This window comes from Papaver somniferum, chromosome 1 (genome assembly GCF_003573695.1).
Source record: "Papaver somniferum cultivar HN1 chromosome 1, ASM357369v1, whole genome shotgun sequence".
In the NCBI taxonomy this organism is placed as follows: Eukaryota; Viridiplantae; Streptophyta; class Magnoliopsida; order Ranunculales; family Papaveraceae; genus Papaver; species Papaver somniferum.
The window spans coordinates 206644567-206671955 of NC_039358.1; the positions used below are offsets into that span (position 1 = coordinate 206644567).

General features: G+C 36.7%; 1 protein-coding gene, 1 long non-coding RNA gene and 1 pseudogene across 6 annotated transcripts; 1 reads left to right on the plus strand and 2 right to left on the minus strand.

The window, feature by feature from the left end:
- Positions 1 to 18506: 18506 nt before the first annotated feature.
- Positions 18507 to 21361, minus strand: LOC113335876. Of its 5 annotated transcripts, none has more exons than XR_003353531.1 (6): positions 20900 to 21361; positions 20696 to 20814; positions 19730 to 19845; positions 19371 to 19439; positions 19019 to 19155; positions 18507 to 18819 (listed from the first exon to the last, which is right to left on the minus strand). It is a non-coding gene; the product is annotated as an uncharacterized LOC113335876 (long non-coding RNA). The 5 variants fall into 5 exon arrangements; XR_003353533.1 differs by having other exon boundaries at positions 19730 to 19870; XR_003353530.1 differs by having other exon boundaries at positions 19730 to 20602.
- Positions 21362 to 22207: 846 nt separating this feature from the next.
- On the plus strand, positions 22208 to 23410 carry LOC113359018 (annotated as a pseudogene).
- A 278-nt stretch (positions 23411 to 23688) lies between these two features.
- On the minus strand, positions 23689 to 25804 carry LOC113314019 (peptidyl-prolyl cis-trans isomerase FKBP15-1-like). Its single transcript, XM_026562798.1, has 6 exons — positions 25655 to 25804; positions 25501 to 25547; positions 25223 to 25285; positions 24748 to 24838; positions 24538 to 24642; positions 23689 to 23980 (listed from the first exon to the last, which is right to left on the minus strand). The coding sequence occupies exons 1-6, from the start codon at positions 25722 to 25724 to the stop codon at positions 23871 to 23873; spliced, it is 486 nt and encodes a 161-aa protein (XP_026418583.1). The 5' UTR covers positions 25725 to 25804; the 3' UTR covers positions 23689 to 23870.
- Between the last annotated feature and the right edge of the window lie 1585 nt (positions 25805 to 27389).

Consider the following 27389-nt stretch of genomic DNA (forward strand, 5'->3'; position numbering starts at 1 on the left):
GTTACGTATCCTGATCTTACTGTTATATCGTATTGAGTTTAATCTTCTCTAAGATTATCTCGAGATTTATCTCCGATAGATAAGATATAAAAAGTAATCACAACAATTCTTCGTCTCATACTCTTGTGATTCCATAATAAATTTTTATGTTAATCAGTTAGGTTATTGTGAGGTTACTAATATTCTAGGTTGCTCTTAGCAAGAAATAAGACCGGATTATTAGTTGTGTTTCCTGTTCCCCTTGATATTTATCTAAAGACGGAAACCAAAAAGGAATATACTTATATGTGGGAGACATATTTATTTATAAGTCTTCGACTTTGGATCGTAGCAACTTCTAGGCTGTAAAGGATGTCATCTATGGGAATCAAGTGCGCAGGGTCTTGCGAGATTCAAGAGGCGTAAGGAGCACGACTGTACTTTAATCGGTGTGATACTTGGTTAGGGCTCAACTACATTCCATCCCTAAGTTAACTTGTAGTAGGCTAGAGTCTTTAGCGGCTTAATACAGTGTGGTCTTCAAGTCTGAACTAGGTCCCAGGATTTTTCTGCATTTGCGGTTTCCTCATTAAAAAAAAATCTGGCGTCTGTGTTATTTCTTTTCCGCAGTATATTTACTTTATATAATTGAAATATCATAGGTTGTGCGTTGATCAATCACAGTTGATATACCCGACCTTTTTTGTTGGAAAAAACTTAATCGATACTTGGATATTGGTCTTTGGTACCATCCAAGTTATTCTCACACCAATCAGGTTCAAGGACTCATGTCTGTTTGATTACTGATTGTGTTGAGAAAGAGATAAAGATATTTGATATCTTTCCTTGATTGAGTTTCATTAAGTTGATAATATCAAAATTATATTGGAGTTTAGTCCACATAGTTTGATGAACGAAATAGTTGGGTGTGGTTGTTGTACCCCCGCGTTTTCGAATATAATTTTTATTCAAGTTTGTTATTGTTGCTAGTGAGACCACATGTGAATTTGATTCTTTTAACAACGCCAAATTTGATAAAAATGATTTTTTTTCGTAAAATAAAAATTTAATACTCTTATTTGTACTCCTCTCGTAGATAATTGAAAGAAATTTTCAAATATATAAATTTTATAAAAATAAATAGCATTTATTTTGGAAGGTATTAAATTTTTATATTTTTTTATCTATTTTTAAAAGCAATGGTATCTCTGTAAATATGTAAATATTAATGTAATGTACAATTTTATTTAGGGCTGCACAAGAACCGGCCTGTACTAAAAAAACTGGCTTGGAACCGGGAAACTCGGAAAGAACCGGTTTATGGGGTACAAAGAATGAGAATGAAAGTGAGAACTGATAAAGGACTGGGTACAGGGAACGGTTCTATCCTATTCCCGGCCAGTACCAGACCAGAAGTACCAGTTAATAATAACCGTCTAGATAAGTTAATCATATCCATCTATGCTGGGTCTTATATGTGTCTTAGGCTGACCACTATGGTCATCCAAGATACAAAATTCAAGGTGGTTCAAGGTGTCCTCATAGCCTCTATGGTGATTCAAGATACAAGCTAAAAATGCCAAATGATTAGGCGCTCGGCGACCAATGATTTGGCGCCCAAATATTAGAGTCGTTATATTTTCAAGTTTAAAGATAATTTAATGGACGAGATTGAAATCGCCATATAGCTTGGCGTTGAGCCCCAAATGGTTTAGCGCTCTCAATATAACCGTTAAATTTTGATTTCTAACATAAAATATGATTTCTAACCAAATCATTTGGCACTTTGAAAAAAAATTGCAGCGCCAAACTATTGGTCGCTTCTGTGTTGGTTCAAGAAGACATCCAAACAAATGCTTGAACCTCAACTTGAATCAAGAAAATTGCAACACTTTTGCAACAGTTATTTAACACTCCTCATCTTGTATCTTGAATGTTGGATGACCATAGTGGTCAGCCTTAGTCTATCTCATTTCCATTTCTTTCTTTTTTTCTCGACTCTCAATTGAAGAGTAAAAAACAGCTGCGCAGCAACTTGAAATTGAGAGATGGAAAAGTGAAATGAGTTAGGGGTTCACTATGAATCGAAGAATTGAGAAGGTGGTTGGATTTTTTAGGGTTCAAAATCCGAGAGAAGAAGAAGATGAATCTATAGATGTAGTTTGAAGCTTTGAATGAAGATCAAAAGAGGATTTAGTGATACTACATAGATGGAATTATGCTACAAACGTTGTTGATGGTTTCATTTTCTAGATGATGATGAGTAATTAAGAAACTGAAGAGGGTTGAAGGAATCAGGACAAGAGAAGTAATCAGGGTTTCGATTTTCATAGATAAGACGAAGCTGTTGCTGTTGACATGAAGTACATTGAGGAGTTATGCTCGAGATTCTAGATGATTGATGAACTGAAAGTGAAATTAGGGTCTCTGAGATGAAATTTAGATTGGGTTTGAGTTAGATTGTGAACTATCAAAGAAGATGATGGGTTGGAGTATAAAACTGATTATGGGTTAATCGATAAGATCTTTCTGTTGTTGCTACGATTGATGAATATATAAATGTTGAATTACAGGGGTCAATTTGGTATAGAAGATTCAGATGAGATAAAGATGGATTGTGGTGATGTTGCCGAATAAAGAATGAAAGAATCAGAGAATAATGGTGTTGATATTCATGAGTTTGAATGGAAAAAGAAGATATTTCTGGTGGTGATCGGAAGGCTGAATTGTTATTGATTGCAAGTATGAGATGATGTTGTTGATGCTGCTTGAAACTTCTTAGATGTATGTTAGGATCTGAATGTGTGAAATGCAGTGAAAACTAAAGAAAAATAGGCCGAAATATAGCATGGAATTACCCTTAAACTTTTGTCGGTTGTGTTTTTCATTTGTGTATGTTACATTGTTATTGTGACTTCCTAAATCAGGTAAAGGACTGGTACTGTTTAGAACCAGACCGATAACACAGATACAGGTACAAGCACCGATACATAAATCCAGAACATAGAACCGTCCACTAAGAGGTACAAGGGTTCTGAGGTAACCCGGACTATACTGGCTCATGTGCATCCCTAGTTTTTACTGTTGAATACATATGTATAATGGTAGTTTACATTGAAGGTCGTATTAGTAATATCAGGGTTAGAATATTTTTCCTTTTGTGGCCAACCAAAAAGAACCTAGAGAGATTGGGGTATACCCAAATTTAAATGGACATGTGCCCTTACTAAGGGGAAGTCAAAACAGGATGAAGTTACTTTAGTACCCCTGCACTAATTAACCTAAAACTAAACCCTAAACTTAAAAACTGAAAAACGTTTAATCTTCTTCTAATCTATCTTCTCTAATCCTTCTCCTCTTCTCCTTCCTTCATCTTATTCCATCAACCAAAAATTTCAATTTTGATATTCTACCAAAAATGGTTCGATCCAGTAGCAAGAGAGATTCAACAGGTAAAATGAGAAGATCCAAATCAGAGGGAAAAGGTAAGGAAAAAGTTGGAACTAGCAAACCCGAAAATCCAATCCTTGAGAATGTTGAAAAAAACCTCCACCGGTGAAAATAAAACTGTAAGTGATTTCTAAACTCAAACCCATTATTCTGCTGTGTTGTATGATTGTTATATTAGGTTAGAAATCGAAAATTATGATTTTAAGGTTTCTGGTCGGCATGGTCGATAATTTAAAACCATGTCGACTGTTGTTGTTTTGTAAGCGCCGGCATGGTATCAGGATAAATAACCTGTCGACTTTTCATAGCAGTCATGGCGACAGTTAGACAATAACCAGGGCCGGCAAACCATGTCGACATACATCTAGTCGGCGTTGTCTTAGACTTGTACCATGCTGATTTTAGGTCACAGAAACTTTATTTTCATTAGTTAATTGTCGGCATCTTTCTTGAATAAGACCATGTCGACTTTGTATTAGTCGGCGTGGTATATGATTACAACCCGTCCGACCATAGGTTGGTCGGGAGTGTTTAGATTCTAGACCCTGCCGGCTGTATTACTAGAACCATGTTTCAATGTTTAGAATTTTCATATCTCTTATTTGTGTATTGTTTAGGTTCCCATAGGCAAAAAAAGAAGATACCCCTTGTCTTGTTAACAATCAGAAGAGTTATTACAATTTATTGACGCAATTTTTCCCAATTTAGAAGATCCTAAAGATGAAACTGAAAAGAATTGCCCTGTAAGAAAGTTACTTCTGATGGGTAAGGAAGATACTGAAGAATTTCTAAGGTTTATGGATAGTCTTAGAAATCCCCTCAACTATGAATAATGCACATCATCAGAGGAGGAAGAAGAGGAGGTTGATCCAAGGACTTTTTTCAGGGCATGTGACTTTTCTGGAGTGAACCCCTATTATAATGAGGTCGGTGACTACATAGGTCCAGATATGGGAAAAACAAAAGTTGATGCTGCTGAAAAAGCTAGTGATGTGGAGGAAGATAACAACAACAAGAAGGATCCATGAAATTATTAAATTTTATCATGCTTCACTTGGTTTAGAAACTTAGATTGTGGTTTGAACTATTACATTATGTTTTGAACTGTTAGTTTTTGGTTTTAAACTTATTAAACTTATGTTAATTTTCAGTTTCAGTTGCTTTAGAACTTATTCCTTTTTGTTCAGATTTAAAAAATATTAGAGTTGCAGTAAGTCGGCATGGTTTGTAAGCTCGACCCTGCCGACCATCCCATGCTATATGATATACTGCTGTCAGGGATAGGTAGTCGGTGTGGTTTGAAATCTCGACCCTGCCGACCTAAATGTTAGTAGAATAAAAATATTACTTTTTAGGTACAAAGTACAAGCCATTGAATGCTCAACGGCTATAAATTTCAAAATCAAGATATTAGGTGTGTTGTTATTATAAAAGCATTCTCAACTTCATCTTCAACCTTGCATAAAGAATGGAAGTTTCAAGTGCAACACAACCAAATATTTGTAGTCTTTGTACACTAAGTGGTCATTTTGCGAACGATTGTCCCTTTGAAGGAAGCAAATGCACTATTGAAGGTTGTAAGAGATTCTTATTTCTCATGAAAGCTGCAGTAGGAGATGTATATCAGTCGTATGCTTCAAAATGCACTTGTTGTGGGTTTTTCTATTGGATATATGAGCGCCTAGCTCCGTATGAAGATGAAGTTGCTAAAATCAACCTTCTACCATGCACAGATCCATGTTGAGACGGTAAGATGAATCTCATTACCTCTCCTAAGAAATTGTATACCGGAAAAAGATACCATCTATGTCCCAAATGCGTTAGGATTAAGTTTTTAACGTTTGTATGCTTTAATTAAGGTTTGTATGCTCTAATTAAGTTTTTAAGGTTTGTATGCTCTAATTAATTTTTTAAGGTTTGTATGCTCTAATTAAGTTTCAAAAGTTTTTTAAGTTTTTAAGAATCCTTGTATGCAATGTTAGTTGGCATCATACTAAATTCAAAGCGTGTCGGCTGCTTAGCAGTCAGTATGCAGAAGTCATTAACACTGCCGGCGTACGCATAGTCGGAAGGGTTCTCCTAATACACCATGTCGACTACAATGTGTGAGAACATCCACGAACAACTTTTTTTTTCTGTTTTGATCGGCATGGTTGTCCTCTTAAACCATGCCGACTTCAAAAAAGCCGGCAGCCTAACGAAATCAAGACCTTTCCGACCTTGGTACAGTCGGCACTGTAGGAGGGAAACAACCATGCCGACCGTCCCAGGCCTTTTTTCCTGTGTTGTCATGCAGTGCAGCCGGCAACCTGATGAAATCAAAACCATGCCGACCCTCTGTCGGTCGGCTGGGTCGTGTGACAAATACAATGCCGACCAAAGGAGTATACACCAAAAAAACCACATCCATTTCATTCATTTGTAGTACTCCAAAGTACATTACACAAAACACGAATGCGATTACAAAAGTACTCCAAAAAGATTCCTTATTTCCTAATCATAATCACTCATCACTCAAATCTATGGGAGGGAGTTCATTCAAATCTGTTGAACCTCCTTTAGTCAAATCTATAGGACATTCCCTAGACTCATATAAAACATTCCAAAGGTCCATGTTGTCCTCATAAAGTTTCACCCATTCCTTGCTCTTTTTGTTTATGAACTTCTCCCAAAAACTAAACCTACAAAGAGGAGGTAATGGAAATTCCTTGTTGAGTTGTAGACCAACAAAATTATTTTTATCCACCAAAGCCATAATAATTCTTCTATGCTTGAGTTGCTCCACACAAACCGCATGTTTCGGTGCAAATGCGATACATAGTCCTTTACTAAAAAAATGTACCACGCATGACCACGTATCCGCCAATAGATGGCCACACTCCGGCATTCTCATCCAGTGCTCCCATTTGATCGGTGCATTTCCCTCCGGGCCTTTAACACTAATAAGCAATTCTTTAAAAGTCGCTTCTTTGTCCTCCATCGAACCTTCTAGCATCATTGAGATATGAAACTCCTTGTTTTTTTCTAGTCGGGCGACCATCTTCTTTCTTATGTATTGGCATTGGGTGAGATTCTCCACAACCGCTCCACTTAGGTGTCCCAATTTTTGCGAGACAACGTGAAACCCACAATTTCCATCCTTTGGGACGTCGTCGGTACCAATAACGAACTCTTGAATAATTTGAGGGAGTTGTACGCAATACTCTTGCAATACCAGTTGTACTACGTACCTTCCTTGGACGACCTCTTTTCTTCGAAACATCTCCTTGGCTTGCTTTACTCTCAAGAGGTAGAGTGGCATTTGGATTTAAGTTTGAGACCGTTGGTGTAGTTGAATCCTTCCTTGTCCAACCCCTTTTATTTCCAACCAATTCCACACTTGTTTGACTCTCAAGAAGTGGAGTGCTATTTGGATTCAAGTTTGAAACCGTTAGTGTAGTTGTTTCTTTCCTCGGACGACCTCTTTTCTTTTTAGCCGGATCCTCCTTGAATTGCTCCTCGGCATAAACATATCCGGATGTATCGCATTTTGTACTCAAATATTATTTAATTTGTTCCCTTTCTTCCGCCCTCGTCTTTGTGGTAGGTGGTCTACCACAAGGATCTTGTTTCGCCGGTTTTTGAAGTTCTTCCATAAAAGGGTAAACAATCGGCATCAACTTGTGCTTCATAGTTTGTTTGTCCAACCTATTCAACTTGGGGTACTTTTCGAGGATTATTCTCCCAAGTTCCATGTCGCCAAACTCTTCACCGGGATCTTCTCTTGGATCCGGTTTGAAAGATAGATGATTCCAATAAGGATCGATATCTTCAAGAGGAATGGGAGTTTTATACCTACCAAGCATATGACGACATGGAAGTCCGATAACCTTCATTATCCTACACTTACAAGGAGTGCTCGGCTTTTCATACTTTTGATACAACTTGAGATGTTTCATCATAAAACGTATTGCCCAATGCGAGACGTTGCAATGTATACCAACAAGAAACCAATTATCCTCCTTAAACTCCCTCAACTTCCGGAAGCTACTTTCTTGGAATTACTTTTTTATCTTGTTGATATCATTATTAGTGTACTCATGGATACCATGTTTCACCGTCACAATCCCATTTTGACTTGTGAAAAGGAGACATTTTAGTCTCCCATGAGCTTGCTCTACCATACTTGTGGATTCAAGTTTGAAATGTTTATAGTCGTAAGTAAAAGCATACACAAACCTCTCTTTGTGTGGCCTTAACCATTGTTTCTTGCAATATTCCACTACTTTGGGGTAATTAGTCCCCCACTCATCCTCGAACTCCTTCAAGTTTATCTCATATCTTGCAACACTCATCGACCAAACCACCTTATCCCACGCTTTCATTAATAACCCAAACTTGATCTCACCTTCTTTCCATTCTTCGTCTTCTTTCTTTTTCTCTTTCTCCCTCTCCTCTTTAGTTAGTTTACTAAGACGTTCATCTTCCTCCTTTTCACATTTAGTGTCTTTCTTTGCCTTTGGCTTTTGGATATGATTCATACAATTCTTTCTAAGATTGCATTGTATATGCCAAGTGCAAAGAAAATTTTGTGCATTTGGAAAAACTATTCTCACGGCGTTTATTATTGATTGCTCATTGTCGGTCACTATAACCCCGGGAGTCTCGTCTTCGTGGTAGAGAAGCTTCAAAGTTTCCAATGCCCAAATATAGCTATCATCCTTCTCATGATCCATAAAACACCATGCCGCCGTGAACGATTGCTTATCTGAGGTTTTCCTACAATGTTCAATAAAGGCATGTTGTACCTATTCGTCTTATATATAAGTACAATCCATGAGAAAAACTTGGTAAAAGCAACGCTCCAATTGAATCATATCGGGATGCGCAAGAAAAATACGATCCACCAAGCCCTCCGATGACTCATGGTGTCTCACCGTGTAATTGTATTTGTGTACTAACCATTGTGATTCTTCCATCCCATTCAATTCTTTTGATAGTTTCCTTGGCCGCATAAATTGTAGACAATGAAGAGAGGTTATTCTTGTCATCCCTCTTGAACTTACTAAGGAGATTGCTTGGTTTAATTCCCCAACTTGTTCTTACTTGTTCGAACTCGTGCGGTTTCAACTTGGCAACTTGACAATGCCCAACAAGAGTTTCCGTATCTTTATGATTATGTCAACCAACATCAACTCTATTCATTCTCCACACGTTATCGGTTTCTTTGTTCCTCCAAAATATAATCTTGAATGGGCATCCACACTTCTTTGACTTCGTCTTGTACACCCTAGTTGTCTTCTTATCATACACATAAAATTCTTAACAGTCAATTGACCGCGTCGTCTTTTTCCTCACATTCCAAATCATTAGCATAATGTGCGGAAGTATCAGGACCCATAATATTGTGACCTTGAGGCTGATCCGTCATCGGTACCAATGCAACAATGTACAAAACATCAAAAGTTAGTTGATATGTATTACCAAAGTCGGCAGGGTCGACATATAAAATCATACCGACTACAAAATACCCTACATGGTAGAAAAACTCAACAGTGCGGACCGAAATATAGTCGGCAGGGTCAACGTATACAATACAATGTCGGCGTAAGCATTTTCAAATCACGACTCCTGTGTTGCAAAAAATTGTAAGTCGGCAGGGTCGACATATAAAACCATACCGACTACAAAATACTGATAGGATCCGGAGATACCTATTTATATAAACCGCAATTGCACGGTGTCTAACTAGTAGAACAATGGAAAGTACAGGTCATTCCCACGAGGAGCGGTGGAAATACGTAATCAATATCTCTAATGGACTAACAAATAAAAATGTTTTTGGATTTTTGAAAGAATAAAGACAATGAGAAGAATAAACTCAAGTAACAAAACGAATCAAATGGGAGAGTTGGTAACCAGGGTTTAATGCATCCACCACTATTTCTATTCAAATACTGAAATGAAACACAATTCGTAAATCATTTATTGTTCGTTCTATTGACATCACCTATTATATATATTAGAGTCACAAATATCACTGGGACGCCCTAAACATGGCACATCAAAAGACTAAACCAAAGCATGCACCATCAAATTGCATTAGCGAGAAATTTATACGAAACTAAATACAGGTTCTCAAATAATACCTGGCTATTCTAAGCATACCCCATCAAAGGATTTAACCCAAGCATGAAATATCAAATAAGTAGACAAATATATTTTCGATCCTAACAATTATGCACAAAGGTTATACGAAACCGGTGAAGCAACAACTCATATTATCATTAAATCAATATATAAAATCATGGAATTATTTATTCAATTCAAAATGGTCTATTGCTATATAATCCAGTCAATCAAAAATGGCCTAATACCCATGTAGTTTCAACCATAAAAACCCTGGTTACAAAATAATTAGCAAGTCATCGCTTTCTCAAAAGCCATAAATAAATATATTAGATATTCACTAGCTAATCGAAATGGAATTGGAAAAACGGAAGAATGCAAACCCTTCTCCGTCTCTCCTTCAAGGCTCTCTATCCGCCTCTCTTCTATTCGTCTCCCAAAACCGGCCTCAGAACCCCCCTTTTTCTTCTTCACAATACAGAAAATATATACCAAATAAAGGTGTGTCGTCATTCTCTTAATTAGCCTTAATTGAAATTTGCATGGTGGTCATCAATGTGATCTCCCCATATATATATTCTTCTTCATTTTGCTTGCATGCATATTTGGTAGACTTAAAAAGAATCCCACTGGTGGGAAAGCAAAATCTTTTTAATTCATTTTTCTCCCTCCAACAAGATATTCACGTCGACCCATTTATTTGTTCCAATATTCCACTACCTAACAGGCTTTCCTTTCCAACTTCCCAAAACTATGCATATATGAAACGACACATGGCATAGTAACCCCTATAATGTTTTCTGCTTGCATGAAAATTACACGACTGTTCTTCTGAGCCCCACAAAACCATGATTCAGGGGAAAGCATGTGTACGTGCTTGACCTCCTTGTTTTCAATTAGACCGACCACTTGTGTATCATCCCTTCTCTGTCTGGCTTTGGTGGCTCGAGTAACCTTGCTGTTTTTTTTTTTGTGGCAAGCACTGTTTTAGCTTCACATTTCGTCATTTATTCTTGGATGATTGGATTTACTTCTACTTTCTACAAAAGCATTAAAATAGTATTATTAGCAACAATACTGAGTTCTAGCTAATATAAATATGGGTACAAAATATAGCACATACGTGCTTATCAACACCCCCACACTTATATTTTGCTAGTCCTCGAGCAAAACAAAGAATTGACCCGCTACACAGCTGGTCATATCATAAGAGAGAGTTAGACCCGCTACACAGCTGGTCATAAAATAAAATTTTAAAATACCATACACAAGACCCGCTACACAGCTGGTCATAGAAAATATCCTACAAAAGACCCGCTACACAGCTGGTCATAACCCCTAGTATCATAATGATAATATTTTTATTATTTTTTTAAGACCCGCTACACAGCTGATCATCTTTTTTTTTAAAGCCTAACGAAAATGCCACTCCCCCACACTTAACGTTACATTGTCCTCAATGTAATTGAGTCAACCAACGTAGAAATTAAGATGGGAAATTCAAGCAAACAAATAAAAGATAGAGGAAGAAAACAAATCTGATGGGTTGACTCCCATGAAGCGAAATCATATGGGTTGACTCCCGTAAAGCATAATCTTCGTATCCATGTGTGCGCACATAAAGAACCCCAAATAAGGTGAGGTTGCACCAAAGTAAGCAGCAAAGCATATATATAAAGTCTGAAAAGTTGGGGATCAGTCCAACAAATCAGGTCAGCTGGGAATATGAACCTGCAAACACTATAAACCTCCAAAAAGATATGTACATCCATTCCCAATTGAAAACATTCCTTGGTCGAGATAAATAAATCATTTACATGGACAGTAAACATAGAATGTATGTTAGTTTCTATTTGGGAAGCACACTGTAAATCGGGTTCTAAATCAACTGAAATACATTCGGTCGACACATTATCTTCACTAGATATCATAGGAAGCAATGTATTGACAATGTGAAAGGGCGAAGAATTATCAAACTCAGCACAATAGTTTAAACCTGTATCTAATGGTTCAAGTTTATCAAAATCAGTATCTCCTAAATCTGATTCTAAGTCCGCGGAAATAACTTCCGTTGTTGAGATACCTTGATTAACCATTGGAGGGCGCAATGCATTGACAATGTCAATAAGCATAGGATCATCAGAATCTGCAAAGTGCGCTAAACAAACTGAGATTGGTTCAAAATCAGTAGTTACCTGACTAGTACCAATCGCCTCCACATTCACATCAGCAATCAGGAAATCACAAGATGAGTCAGCAAAGTAGGAGCTCAATGGAGCAAAAATATCATGAATAATCGCCTCATCGACTAAGTGATTTATAGAAATCTCACTATTCAAATGACTAGAAGGTACCTCAGTATGAATGTCTATTGTCTCTAAGTCATTAGACTCAACAATAGTATCTTCTGTACAAACATGTTCCTCTAAATCATCAGCTGCATATAACTCTTGGCATGCTAGAACTCTCAACCTTTGCTCCAAACTAGGCGGTGTATGTTTATAATACTTCTCATATATTGTCAAAGGTGATTCTTCACTTACCATAGGTGGGGCAAAAACTCCATACCGTTTCCTCTGCATATATTCCCCAAGCGTCGTATCAGAAGACGTCTCCTGAGAATGTGAACTTCTACGCATATATTCTGCAAGTGTCACCTTAGAAGACATCTCGTGCAAAGAATTCATCATCCTCAAAAAGGTACCTGAAACAAAATTCTAAAACACAAAAAGAGTCAAAAGGAAAAAGAAATCCTAAAACAAAATAAAAATACTGTACAAAAATAAAATAAAAACCTAACTATTTACAAAACCAAAAATACTAATTACAATATTCCATAAACGCTCCCCGGCAGCGGCGCCAAAAATTGATAGGATCCGGAGATACCTATTTATATAAACCGCAATTCTACGGTGTCTAACTAGTAGAACAATGGAAAGTACAGGTCGTTCCCACGAGGAGCGGTCGAAATACGTAATCAATATCTCTAATGGACTAACAAATAAAAATGTTTTTGGATTTTTGAAAGAATAAAGACAATGAGAAGAATAAACTCAAGTAACAAAACGAATCAAATGGGAGAGTTGGTAACCAGGGTTTAATGCATCCACCACTATTTCTATTCAAATACTGAAATGAAACACAATTCGTAAATTATTTATTGTTCGTTCTATTGACATCACCTATTATATATATTAGAGTCACAAATATCACTGGGACGCCCTAAGCACGGCACATCAAAAGACTAAACCAAAGCATGCACCATCAAATTGCATTAGCGAGAAATTTATACGAAACTAAATACAGGTTCTCAAATAATACCTGGCTATTCTAAGCATACCCCATCAAAGGATTTAACCCAAGCATGAAATATCAAATAAGTAGACAAATATATTTTCGATCCTAACAATTATGCACAAAAGTTATACGAAACCGGTGAAGCAACAACTCATATTATCATTAAATCAATATATAAAATCATGGAATTATTTATTCAATTCAAAATGGTCTATTGCTATATAATCCAGTCAATCAAAAATGGCCTAATACCCATGTAGTTTCAACCATAAAAACCCTGGTTACAAAATAATTAGCAAGTCATCGCTTTCTCAAAAACCATAAATAAATATATTAGATATTCACTAGCTAATCGAAATGGAATTGGAAAAACGGAAGAATGCAAACCCTTCTCCGTCTCTCCTTCAAGGCTCTCTATCCGCCTCCCTTCTATTCATCTCCCAAAACCGGCCTCAGAACCCCCCTTTTTCTTCTTCACAATACAGAAAATATATACCAAATAAAGGTGTGTCGTCATTCTCTTAATTAGCCTTAATTGAAACTTGCATAGTGGTCATCAATGTGATCTCCCCATATATATATTCTTCTTCATTTTGCTTGCATGCATATTTGGTAGACTTAAAAAGAATCCCACTGGTGGGAAAGCAAAATATTTTTAATTCATTTTTCTCCCTCCAACAAGATATTCACGTCGACCCATTTATTTGTTCCAATATTCCACTACCTAACAGGCTTTCCTTTCCAACTTCCCAAAACTATGCATATATGAAACGACAAATGGCATAGTAACCCCTATAATGTTTTCTGCTTGCATGAAAATCACACGACTGTTCTTCTGAGCCCCACAAAACCATGATTCAGGGGAAAGCATGTGTACGTGCTTGACCTCCTTGTTTTCAATTAGACCGTCCCCCTTGTGTATCATCCCTTTTCTGTCTGGCTTTGGTGTCTCGAGTAACCTTGTTGTTGTTTTTTTTTTGTGGCAAGCACTGTTTTAGCTTCACATTTCGTCATTTATTCTTGGATGATTGGATTTACTTCTACTTTCTACAAAAGCATTAAAATAGTATTATTAGCAACAATACTGAGTTCTAGCTAATATAAATATGGGTACAAAATATAGCACATACGTGCTTATCAACACCCCCACACTTATATTTTGCTAGTCCTCGAGCAAAACAAAGAATTGACCCGCTACACAGCTGGTCATATCATAAGAGAGAGTTAGACCCGCTACACAGCTGGTCATAAAATAAAATTTTAAAATACCATACACAAGACCCGCTACACAACTGGTCATAGAAAATACCCTACAAAAGACCCGCTACACAGCTGGTCATAACCCTTAATATCATAATAATAATATTTTTATTATTTTTTTAAGACCCGCTACACAGCTGATCATCTTTTTTTTTTAAAGCCTAACGAAAATGCCACTCCCCCACACTTAACGTTACATTGTCCTCAATGTAATTGAGTCAACCAACGTAGAAATTAAGATGGGAAATTCAAGCAAACAAATAAAAGATAGAGGAAGAAAACAAATCTGATGGGTTGACTCCCATGAAGCGAAATCGTATGGGTTGACTCCCATAAAGCATAATCTTCGTATCCATGTGTGCGCACATAAAGAACCCCAAATAAGGTGAGGTTGCACCAAAGTAAGCAGCAAAGCATATATATAAAGTCTGAAAAGTTGGGGATCAGTCCAACAAATCAGGTCAGCTGCGAATATGAACCTGCAAACACTATAAACCTCCAAAAAGATATGTAAATCCATTCCCAATTGAAAACATTCCTTGGTCGAGATAAATAAATCATTTACATGGACAGTAAACATAGAATGTATGTTAGTTTCTATTTGGGAAGCACACGGTAAATCGGGTTCTAAATCAACTGAAATACATTTGGTCGACACATTATCTTCACTAGAAATCATAGGAAGCAATGTATTGACAATGTGAAAGGGGGAAGAATTATCAAACTCAGCACAATAGTTTAAACCTGTATCTAATAGTTCAAGTTTATCAAAATCAGTATCTCCTAAATCTGGTTCTAAGTCTGTGAAAATAACTTTCGTTGTTGAGATTCCTTGATTAACCATTGGAGGGCACAATGCATTGACAATGTCAATAAGCATAGGATCATCAGAATCTGAAAAGTGCGCTAAACAAACTGAGATTGGTTCAAAATCAGTAGTTACCTGACTAGTACCAATCGCCTCCACATTCACATCAGCAATCAGGAAATCACAAGATGAGTCAGCAAAGTAGGATCTCAATGGAGCAACAATATCATGAATAATCGCCTCATCGACTAAGTGATTTATAGAAATCTCACTATTCAAATGACTAGAAGGTACCTCAGTATGAATGTCTATTGTCTCTAAGTCATTAGACTCAACAATAGTATCTTCTGTACAAACATGTTCCTCTAAATCATCAGTTGCATATAACTCTTGGCATGCTAGAACTCTCAACCTTTGCTCCAAACTAGGCGGTGTATGTTTATAATACTTCTCATATATTGTCAAAGGTGATTCTTCACTTACCATAGGTGGGGCAAAAACTCCATACCGTTTCCTCTGCATATATTCCCCAAGCGTCGTATCAGAAGACGTCTCCTGAGAATGTGAACTTCTACGCATATATTCTGCAAGTGTCACCTTAGAAGACATCTCGTGCAAAGAATTCATCATCCTCAAAAAGGTACCTGAAACAAAATTCTAAAACACAAAAAGAGTCAAAAGGAAAAAGAAATCCTAAAACAAAATAAAAATACTGTACAAAAATAAAATAAATACCTAACTATTTGCAAAACCAAAAATACTAATTACAATATTCCATAACCGCTCCCCGGCAGCGGTGTCAAAAATTGATAGGATCCGGAGATACCTATTTATATAAACCGCAATTGTACGGTGTCTAACTAGTAGAACAATGGCAAGTACAGGTCGTTCCCACGAGGACAGGTGGAAATACGTAATCAATATATCTAATGGACTAACAAATAAAGATGTTTTTGGATTTTTGAAAGAATAAAGACAATGAGAAGAATATACTCAAGTAACAAAACGAATCAAATGGGAGAGTTGGTAACCAGGAGATCCACATTCTCATCTTTCTTCTCATTTTTCGGATTCAACTCCGCACCGAATAGCGGATACCTGGGTTTAATGTATCCACCACTATTTCTATTCAAATACTGAAATGAAACATAATTCATGAATTATTTATTGTTCGTTCTATTGACATCACCCATTATATATATTAGAGTCGTAAATATCACTGGGACGCCCTAAGCATGGGACATCAAAAGACTAACCCAAAGCATGCACCATCAAATTGTATTAGCGAGAAATTTATACGAAACTAAATACAGGTTCTCAAATAATACCTGGCTATTCTAAGCATACCCCATCAAAGGATTTAACCCAAGCATGAAATATCAAATAAGTAGACAAATATATTTTCGATCCTAACAATTATGCACAAAGGTTATAAGAAACTGGTGAAGCAACAACTCATATTATCATTAAATCGATATATAAAATCATGGAATTATTTATTCAATTAAAAATGGTCTATTAGTATATAATCCAATCAATCAAAAATGGCCTAATACCCATGTAGTTTCAACCATAAAAACCCTAGTTACAAAATAATTAGCAAGTCATCGCTTTCTCAAAAGCCATAAATAAATATATTAGATATTCACTAGCTAATCGAAATGGAATTGGAAAAACGGAAGAACGCAAACCCTTCTCCGTCTCTCCTTCACGGTTCTGTATCCGCCACCCTTCTATTCGTTACCCAAAACCGGCCTCAGAACCCCCCTTTTTCTTCTTCACAATACAGAAAATATATACCAAATAAAGGTGTGTCGTCATTCTCTTAATTAGCCTTAATTGAAACTTGCATGGTTGTCATCAATGTGATCTCCCCATATATATATGTATTCTTCTTCATTTTGCTTGCATGCATATTTGGTAGACTTAAAAAGAATCCCACTGGTGGGAAAGCAAAATCTTTTTAATTCATTTTTCTCCCTCCAACAAGATATTCACGTCGACCCATTTATTTGTTCCAATATTCCACTACCTAACAGGCTTTCCTTTCCAACTTCCTAAAACTATGCATATATGCAACGACACATGGCATAGTAACCCCTATAATGTTTTCTGCTTGCATGAAAATTACACGACTGTTCTTCTGAGCCCCACAAAACCATGATTCATGGGAAAGCATGTGGACGTGCTTGACCTCCTTGTTTTCAATTAGACAGTCCCCTTGTGTATCATCCATTCTCTGTCTGGATTTGGTGTCTCGAGTAACCTTGTTGTTGTTTTTTTTGTGTGTGGCAAGCACTGTTTTAGCTTCACATTTCGTCATTTATTCTTGGATGATTGGATTTACTTCTACTTTCTACAAAAGCATTAAAATAGTATTATTAGAAACAATATCGAGTCCTAACTAATATAAATATGGGTACAAAATGTAGCACATACGTGCTTATCAAATACCCGGCATGGTAGAAAAAATCAACAGTGCCGACCGAAATATAGTCGGCAGGGTCAACGTATCCACTACAATGCCGGCGTAAGCATTTTCAAATCAGGAATCCTATGTTGCCAAAAAACTGGAAGTCGGCATGGTTCAAATTTTCTACCTTGCCGACACGGGTACTGCTCATGAAAAGTCGGCACGTTGTTCAAATATAAACCACGCCGGCGCTTGTGGTCGGCAAGATCGACAAGCGTCGACCTTGCCGACCCTGAGAAGCAAAAGTGAAAAGAAAAAAAAATCGATCATTTGCATGGAAAAATCACAATCTTCACCACGTAGGTTGTCTACCTGATTACTTTCAGCTCCATTCCCTTCTTCTGGGTCATTGGATTCTACGTTTCATCATCACTTCCACAACCATCTTGAGTTTGAGGAAAATAAAAGTGAGGATCATGCATGTAATCCATTTGATTATGATCCATTCGATCATGATTTGGTAGGTCATCATACAAGTACTCATCTGTAGGAGGAAAGGTAGAAGACTCCCCCACTTCAAAATCAGGATTAAAATCACTCATATCACAAATTTCTCAAAAACCCTAACTTTTTCCCCCCAAAACCTCCTCTACTATTTCATACTCTTTCCTACTCTCAATTATTTCCAAACCCACTCATATGAATCAACTAACTAATTTAAATAATCTAATCATTTCAATTAAATTAGTGTTAATCATTACAGGGGCAATTTTGCCATTTAAAAAATACAAGGATAAGGGGTGGCTTCTTTTACTTCATAATAACCTAGCTTTTGTCTCATTAGGTATAACCCAATTAATTTGGGTATTACCCTAATCAAGCCAGAAAAAAGAAGCGTTTTCATTATTATAGTACTAGCTCTTAACCCGTGCCGTAACAGCACAGGCGCCTTGGTGATGTATATCTTGGATAAATTTTTTTTTCTCTTTAGTAGGATTAAGCTTCCCGCAACCCAAATGTTGCACAAATAGATTAAATTTTCACCTTGCACACCAGTGATCCAGAACCCATATATAGTACCCCTAAAAAATGATGTAACATTACATGAATTGCCACTTTTTTTAATGGCCAAAATTTGTCTAGAAGTGGTACTCCTGAGTGCAATTGGCAGACAATAATATTCCCATTATCAATCACGTAAGGATTTATTTTAATTTTCTGAGAATTGTTGGGACATTTGTTATTCGACAACTCCATTAACTTGGGAGTAGTCTCTAATCATAAAAGATGTTAATGGGCAGATACATTTATCTTTCCCAGAAACCTTTCAGGCAACACAAAGGTTGTGGACTGCGGTCATTTTATACGCTTTCAAGGACGACAGTTACAATTTTAATTCATCAACAAAGAAGCTTCTTGCAAGTACGTACTAATGCAACCATTTGACTGGTCCTTGAACCAATTCTCAAGTAACATCCTCAAGTACATCCTTTCTCTATCATTCCTGAAATGTACGGATAAAATGTTAGGCAGATTCATATTTTATTGATCAAAATAAAAGTTAGGCATATTTCTAGCAAAATTGCTACTTGCCAGCCAGACTCTGTCACCAAACTATATAATAAAGGCCTGATGAACTATCAACTAACTATACCGTAAAAATTTGAAATATGATTTATGCAGGTATGGAATTTGAAACTAACCTTGATCTGGGGGGAAGTCATGGCTTGACCAAGAGTGCACCCTCTTGCATTAAGGTCACCAGATTTGTTGAGGTGTTGTAACTTCACAATTCTATCATGTTATGACCACCATATGAATCAAATTAATGCATGTCTACCTAATAAAACAAAAATATGAGTAAATTTAGTTATAAGATCCATCAGATGAACCGTAAGAATAACTATAGAAAAAGTAAAGATACTCTAAGCAGGAGTGACTTTAGTAGCCACCGGTGCCTCCCTGGTGTTCCAGATACATGGAATCAACGAATCTATACGGCACTTCTTAAGTGATGAATGTCGAAATGAAAAATCCAGTAAGAAAGCAACCAACCCAGATTGTTGTCATTGGTGTCTCTCTGGTGCACCCGCCACCTCGAATGAATTCCTCTATGTTGCACTTCTGATGCAGTATACTTCCAAGTTTTAGAATATTTTTCAACATAAGAATTAAGAATCAACATTGCAATATAAATCCATTATGTGCACAACAATTTAATCCATGTCATGACTTAGCGTGTAAGTTCCTTCCCCGGTATGTTAGTTGTTGTAGTGCGAGCTTTCTTGTTCGCGCCGCCTCGTTTCTGCTGAAATGTTTGCTTATATGTTTTGCAAACTCATTGCTGTAATTATTCTTTGAACACATCTAATCAGAATTTATGTTAATAATTTAAGGTTTATTAGAGGTCTTACATCTAGCTAAGTAGCTGGATTAGCATCACTTTCTCGTTGATTAATTAGACTGTTGAATACTTATAGTGTTCATGCGCTTTGTGATTGCACCTTCTCAATTGACCCATCAAATGTCTCTGCAATCAAGATCCATAGCTTTACCTGATTATCAGATTATGGCATAAAGTATAGAAATGACTTCTAATTTTCTAACAGTAAGCATATTCTTAGTACTATAAAGTTAAGAGCTCCAAATGAATCAGTAGATTTCAATAAGAAATGTTCACCAACCTGTTGCGAGCACATGTACACACTAAAACGAAAAACAATAAAGGGTGCAAATTCGAATCGGACTAAGTAGCTTTTACTGCCATTACCATCCGGGGAAAAAAAAAGAACCATAACAATAAAGCATAAAGCCATTCGAGGACATCAATAGAGGAAACCCCTAATTAGGATTTTGTTGCATAATGTTAAATCATTGCAATAAAACATCCATATGGAAAAAATCTCATGCAGATCTCGTTATATGTATAATCATAGCATCCATTTTTACAAACTCTAAAAGTCAAAGTTTTAAACCTGGTTGAAGCCAATGGCCAAGTTTCAGAACATTTTTTATTTTCTATTCACTACCCAAATGCCACAACTACGCACTCAATCTATCATCACAGTGCACCATCACAAAAACACACACAGAACACTATCCTTTGAACCCTTCCGTCAACATCTCATCACCCACTACCATAGCTATCGGTACCTCACAATTATGTTTATGATACCTTTTAATGCACTGCCATACCCGTTTACCCCTTGTGAAACTATATACGTTGTATAAACTTTGACTTCTCGAAGCTTCTGGTTTTGGTTGCCACATACTTAATCAGTTAAGCTCTTTTTATGCACATAAACAAACATGAAATCCATTATATTTTGGAAATGTATTAAAAATCTAAAAGTTACACCCATGTGCACAATCCAAAATACCTTGAGCTTGAAAAACAGAGGAGAAAAATATGATTCCTTTTTATTAACTTTCTCCATGCATGTTGTCTCTGAATAATGAAGATTTTTGAAAAAAACTCATTACAAAATCTAATAAGAACCTGAAACAACACAAAAATAGAAAGAGTATAAACAAATATGAGAATTGAAAAGAAGAAACAAAGGGTATAATCAATCACGATGTACCTTGATTCTTGAGTAAGTCATTCCTTGTTATTCTAGCCATCAGTAAATTAGGGTTTTCTCTTCTTCTTTTGAATTTGTAAGAGAGATTCAATTGGTTTCTCTTTTGTGAATTGTAGTTTTTGTATCCGAAATTCAGAAGATATTAGGGTTTCAACAATTTACCTTATACACCACGACGATCATCTACCGTCAAGAATCGAAATTCAATAAGATCATGAACACACGGATGATTAGACCCAAATTATTTTTTCTTTTGAAAAAGCATTTCCCCAAGGGAGACCGAAACTTGTTTTTCTGGGGTTAACCCTGTCAAGGTGGAGAAACTGAAAAATTGAAATTTTTGAGAAAAGTTGGGTATTTCTGGAGAGCTAAGGAAAGCCTCAAGATCTTTTCATTACCAAGAAAACTAAAAAGTCACGCGAGAGCAGAGGGTATCCGGTTGTACTTCCCAGGAAAACGTTTCAAAATAACCCCTGTCATAGATTTATCTTTGGTGAGGACAAATCTGGAGCCAAACTTTGCTTTGTACTCTTGATAAGATAAGAGATTTTCAAGGACCAATCCGAGGAACTCAAAAAACCCGAGATTTATTGGGGTCTTCCATGGGCAAGACTTTCATGAGTTTCACAGGCCAGACAAGGGTTTTTTAGCTCTGACTTGGGTTGAGCAAGCTCTCTAACCCGACCAACCCAACTCCCGGCTTTAACCATTCCTTTGACCCTAAACTGGATGACGGGGTGTTGGAAGTTGTTGCCTCATTATTTTGTTCTTTTTGATGGACTGGTTTTGATCGAAGTTGATTTTTACGAATTCACAAATGCAAACTATTCAATATTTATGCTGTTTCGATTATTCCAGAATAACGAAGTACTTCCGGACTTTTGACAGAATTTGACTTTTAGGAATCTGAATTATATTAACGTTTGTTGTTGTTCCGTACGTTTTGTTGCATTCTGAATTGGTAACCAGGGTCTGTAGATCATGCAAGTTTCACATGTCTATTGCTTTATTATAACTGCTGGTCCCAAGAAGTAGATCGCCAATCAATAAATATAACGATGCATACATCAATCCAAAAAAAAAAAAAAATGATGGAAAATGATTTATTTTTTTTCTTCTTTTTGATGAAATCGTAGTTTCAGTAATGCTAAAGTGATGGCCCAGCTGATGTTCAGTCCGTAGAAGAAGCTGTCGATGACTTAAGTGTGATAAAATGATCGCCTAGCAGATGATGGTTCAGTTCATTAATTAGAGCCAAAACGTCGCTATAAATATAACTCCTACTGCTCAATTCTTCTTACAACATATATGAAAACAGAGCCAAAACGCCATGAAGATCAAACATCTTTCCCTCTCTATTGCTCTCTCTTTCTTCTCTTTCTGGCTACTGCTACTCTAATATCACCTTCTCATGCTGCTGCTTTAGGAAAATGCAATCCTAGTGACTACAAAGCTCTGATGAATATTAAGAAGTCACTAGACAACCCTAATCATCTAGCTTCATGGATTCCAAATACAGACTGTTGCAAGTGGTACGGAGTCGCATGTGATCCCGAGATCAACCGTATCAACGAGCTCAACTTGTTTGGAGGTGAGCCAAATTCCATCCTCGTTAGGGGATCTTCCTTATCTTGGATCTTTATCTTTCCGGGAATTTAAGAATATCACTGGTACAATCCCACCATCTATCACAAAGTTAAAGAATCTCTATGTCCTGATCTTTCCTATTTGAGTCTCTCAGGTCCGATTCCCAACTTCTTTAATCAGCTTACTAGCCTCAGTTTTCTCTACCTCTCTTCTAATCAATTCTCCGGTTCCATTCCACCAAATCTTTCGGAACTAAAATATATTAAAACCATTGACTTGTCCTACAATAGACTCACAGGTTCAGTTCCTGAAAGTTTTGGGAGATTTCCTGGTCCAATTATACCTCAATTGTTCTTGTCTCACAACCAACTCTCGGGTCCAATTCCAAAGTCTTTAGGTGCTCTGGATTATTGGAAGATCGACTTGTCGTGGAACAGGTTTGTTGGGGACGCATCTGTACTGTTTAATGCAAGCCATAGTGAGGTAACCCATATGAATTTGTCGTGGAACCAATTCGAGTTTGATTTATCAAAGGTCAAGTTTCCAAAGAATTTAATGGTGTTGGATTTATCACATAACAAGATCTTTGGTACGATCCCTGAAGAAATTAAGGGTTTGCAATTGTTGTATGGGTTGAATGTGAGTTATAATAGCCTGTGTGGAAAAATACCACATGGAGGGAAAATGGGGATATTTGACAACACTGTTTATCTCCATAACAAGTGCTTGTGCGGACCACCAGTGACGACGGGCTGTAAGAAAGAGCTAGAGTAAGAATATGAATGTAGTAGGCTAAGTACTTGTTGTTGTTAGCTAGGAAGGATTTTCTTTGGTCTATGCATGTCCGAGAGAATCTTGATTGAGAATGGTGCGACTGTTCCAAGTAATATCTGTCTCCTACGATGATGGATTAATCTAGTGTTATCATCTATAAATAAATATTTACTTTTTCATTTAAAGATCTTATGCACTGGGGTGTACTCTCAGTGTCTCTCAAGTATGATTTATTGATAGAGGATAACACTAGATTAATATCAGAGACTAAACAAAGACACTATTTCATTTAAAGATCTTGAAATGAATAGTGTATACATATGAAAGGCACTATTTATCTGCTTTCATGCCCACTTATGTCAGGTAGTTGCGAAGAGGCCTTTCATATGTATACACTATTGATAAGAAACCATGAACACTGATGCGGATGCTAGTTCAGCTGTTCATGTATACGTGCCTTAGCTAGGCTAAACTATGCATAACTGGAGGTTAATGACTGTATATTATTCAGACGACAAGTATCTCTTTTAAAATATAAAAATAAAAATAAAAATAAAAAGAGAACATCAAACAAAGGGGAAAAAAAGAAAGAAGAGAACATCAAATAAGACTATAAGTCACTCTCTTCAATATCGTCATCATCTGTGGTTTCTGCTGCTGCATTTGACGGTTTGCCATTCACCGCAACAAGCTCAGTTTCAAAAATCAGTGTTGCTCCACCTGTTATTTTCAAGCAAACTTTAGAAAAAGATAGAATTTGAAGAGAACCAGTCTAATCACCTACGCATTTCAAATGATAATCAACAAGACTACTGGGACTTTGAAGAGAACCAGTCTAATCACCTACGCATTTCAAATGATATCAACAAGACTACTGGGACTTGAAAGGCAAACACAGTTCTTTCGCCTTGATTTGATTTCTAGTTTTCATTCAACTGACTGGTACCGCTAGTTATCAATTTCAGTCTCAGCCAAGAATCACATGCAAATACAGTTGCAGTTTATAATCAGTTGATCACCAAATTATTTTCCCATATCCATTTTGTGCAACATTTTGTAACAGCATTAAAGATGATGTGGTGTTCCAACAATTTCTGTTCCTTTCTTTTGCACGCTTTACTTAAGTAACAATTAACAAAATCTCATTTGGTGATGGAAATAGATGCAAACTATGGTGCAATGAACCGAAATCAAGAGACATAGTACTGGTCACCAAGAGAAACCTGATAGAGCACTAATTTTCAAAGTTGATCACTATGAACCAAATAGAGTTTTACCTGGAATGGTAGGTGGGGAACCCTGGGCACCATAACCTAGTTTTGCGGGTATCTTCAACTTACGCTTCTCACCAACACACATGCTCAGGAGACCCTGGTCCCATCCTGCGAACAAAGAAACAAAGTCCTTTCAATTTTGTTATAAAGAAATTGAAGCATATTAAGAAACTGAAGAAAAAAAAAACACCATATGGCTTGTTTGTCGCTTACCTTTAATTACTTGACCGCTACCAAGCTCAAATTCGATAGGGTCGCCCCTCTCGAAACTTGAATCGAAAACGGTTCCATCAGTAAGTGATCCCTGCCATGTTCAGCGCCATTAGTTATGACAATGACAAGAGCCACAGGCACAAGGATACTAAGTGAGTTAACTATGAGACTTTTGGCAAAATACAAAAAGTCAAATTCCTCAAAACCATTGATTTAGATAGTAAATCCCAATGCACTGTATATTAGATGTTTGCTAGCGCATCCATCCGGATGGAAGGGTGAACCTTTTGGTTTGGATTATTCATCTTAGTGATGCAATTCAAATAAGCCCAACAGGCAACAGGTTAACCAATCTCCTTAGTAGAAGACATAAGAACCTCAGTTCATCATTGCACTAAATTTGCACACGAAATGCACATAACTAAATTTAATATTATAACACTGTTGAATAAACAAAGGTTGTATCGTCGCTCACCCGATAGTGTACTTTGATCCTATCACCCTTACGTGCCTGAATGTCACAAGTTTTTGGCTTGAACTGCAGTGACAACAAAAACAGATCGTCACAAAACAAACAATTATAAATCACATTGCAAATCATTCTTCATTAACAGTAACATAATCTAACAACAAAAAAGTATTATCATCCACCACCTCATCAAGACTATCTTTGAAACCGATACCGAAAAACCTAAATCTGACAACCAACACCTTAATCGGATCAATTGATATCAATTTGAAGAGATTTTATACCTTAACACCAATCTGAAGCTCCGTCACATCCTTAGATTTAGCGAAAGCTGAGTAAAAGAACAACAATTAAACCTTCTATCAATCAACCACAAAAATCTATACAAAAAAATATTAGGTTGAGAAGAGAAAAATCGAAGAGAGTGTGGATTTATACCTGACGAAGATAAAACCAAAACAAGAGCTACTGTAAAGAAACAAAAGAGATTCATCTTTCCCATTTTCATCTTCTCTCTCGCTACTGTTTTTTCCCTTGATCTAGATCTGGAGTTGTCGAGTGTAAATACTACGAGACTAGAGAAAAAGAGGGAGGAGTCCCGAGTTAATATGTAGTTTCGGTTAATTCAGAGATGCACCCTGGTAACTTAATAATTGTTTAATACTACCTCCTGGTTAATTTTGTAAGTGGGTTGGCCGGTTGGGTAATTTATTTTGTGAATTCGGCCAGAGCCCACGAATTACTTGTTCCCCATATCTTTTTCTTTTTTGTTTAGTGGTTCAACCTCAATTGGTATGCGTATGAATCGATTATTTAGAGCGTCCACAATCATGGAGCCAAAGATGGAGCATCAAAAGAGACTAGTGGCAGTGGTCTGGAAGATAACTAAATTTGGTCGGATTTTTTACGGTTTGGGACCAAATCTAGTGCGAAATCCAAATCAAAGTTATATTTGCTCGAATGTTGGTATTATATATGCTCAAATCTGGCACTAAATATACGTCCGCCCAAGTGTGGGAGGTGGATTACACATGCGCTCAATATCAAGTGTGGATTAAACCTCCGCTTGACCAAATTTTGCTTCTCTGTCGTTGTGAATGACCACGAAGCAAACAAAAGAAAATTAGTTTTTAACTTGGTTTTTTCTCTTCATGATCGTGAACGCTTAGACGAATGAATGCCATCAAAGTTATATAAAAAGTGATCCAAAAGAAGGCGCGAAAAAAGATTTTCTAAAGATTTAAACTATGAAATATGGAGTTCGGGATTAGTGCCAGGAGATTTGAATCTTTTTGAGCACTAATAATGAAATTGTCGTGTGATAGATAAGTCTTGCTTGAAAAAAAGTAATCAACCAGCTGACCATACACTTATTAACCTATGTAATATTACATTCGAGTTCATTTCTTAAATTCTTGCATCCAAATTGAAGTCATTTTTCAATCATATCACCCATGCAAGCAGCTTATGTGATTAGAAGACAAACCATTAGTACAAAACAAAGCTGGGCTAAGTTTGCCTTTGTTAGTGGTGGTCAGGATTTGTCCAGACAAAGATAAATCAAGGGTTGTGGTTCTCCTGACCACTCCCTACAACTCGAACGCTTGGCATTAATTCCAATATTATGAATGAAAAATGAATACTCAAGTCAATATATGGATAGATCAGTCTTGCTTGAAAAAGAGTAATCGACCAGCTGACCATACGCTTATTAACCTATGTAATATTACATACGAGTTCATTTCTTAAATTCTTGCATCCAAATTGAAGTCATTTTTCAATCATATCACCCATGCAAGCAGCTTATGTGATTAGAAGACAAATCATTAGTACAAAACAAAGGTAGGCTAAGTTTGCCTTTGTTAGTGGTGGTTAGGATTTGTCCAGACAAAGATAAATCAAGGGTTGTGGTTCTCCTGACCACCCCCTACAACTCGCAAGCTTGGAATTAATTTCAATATTATGAATGAAAAATGAATACTCAAGTCAAGATATGGATAGATCAGTCTTGCTTAAAAAAGAGTAATCAACCAGCTGACCATACGCTTATTAACCTATGTAATATTACATACGAGTTCATTTCTTAAATTCTTGCATCCAAATTGAAGTCATTTTTCAATCATATCACCCATGAAAGCAGCTTATGTGATTAGAAGACAAATAATTCGTATAA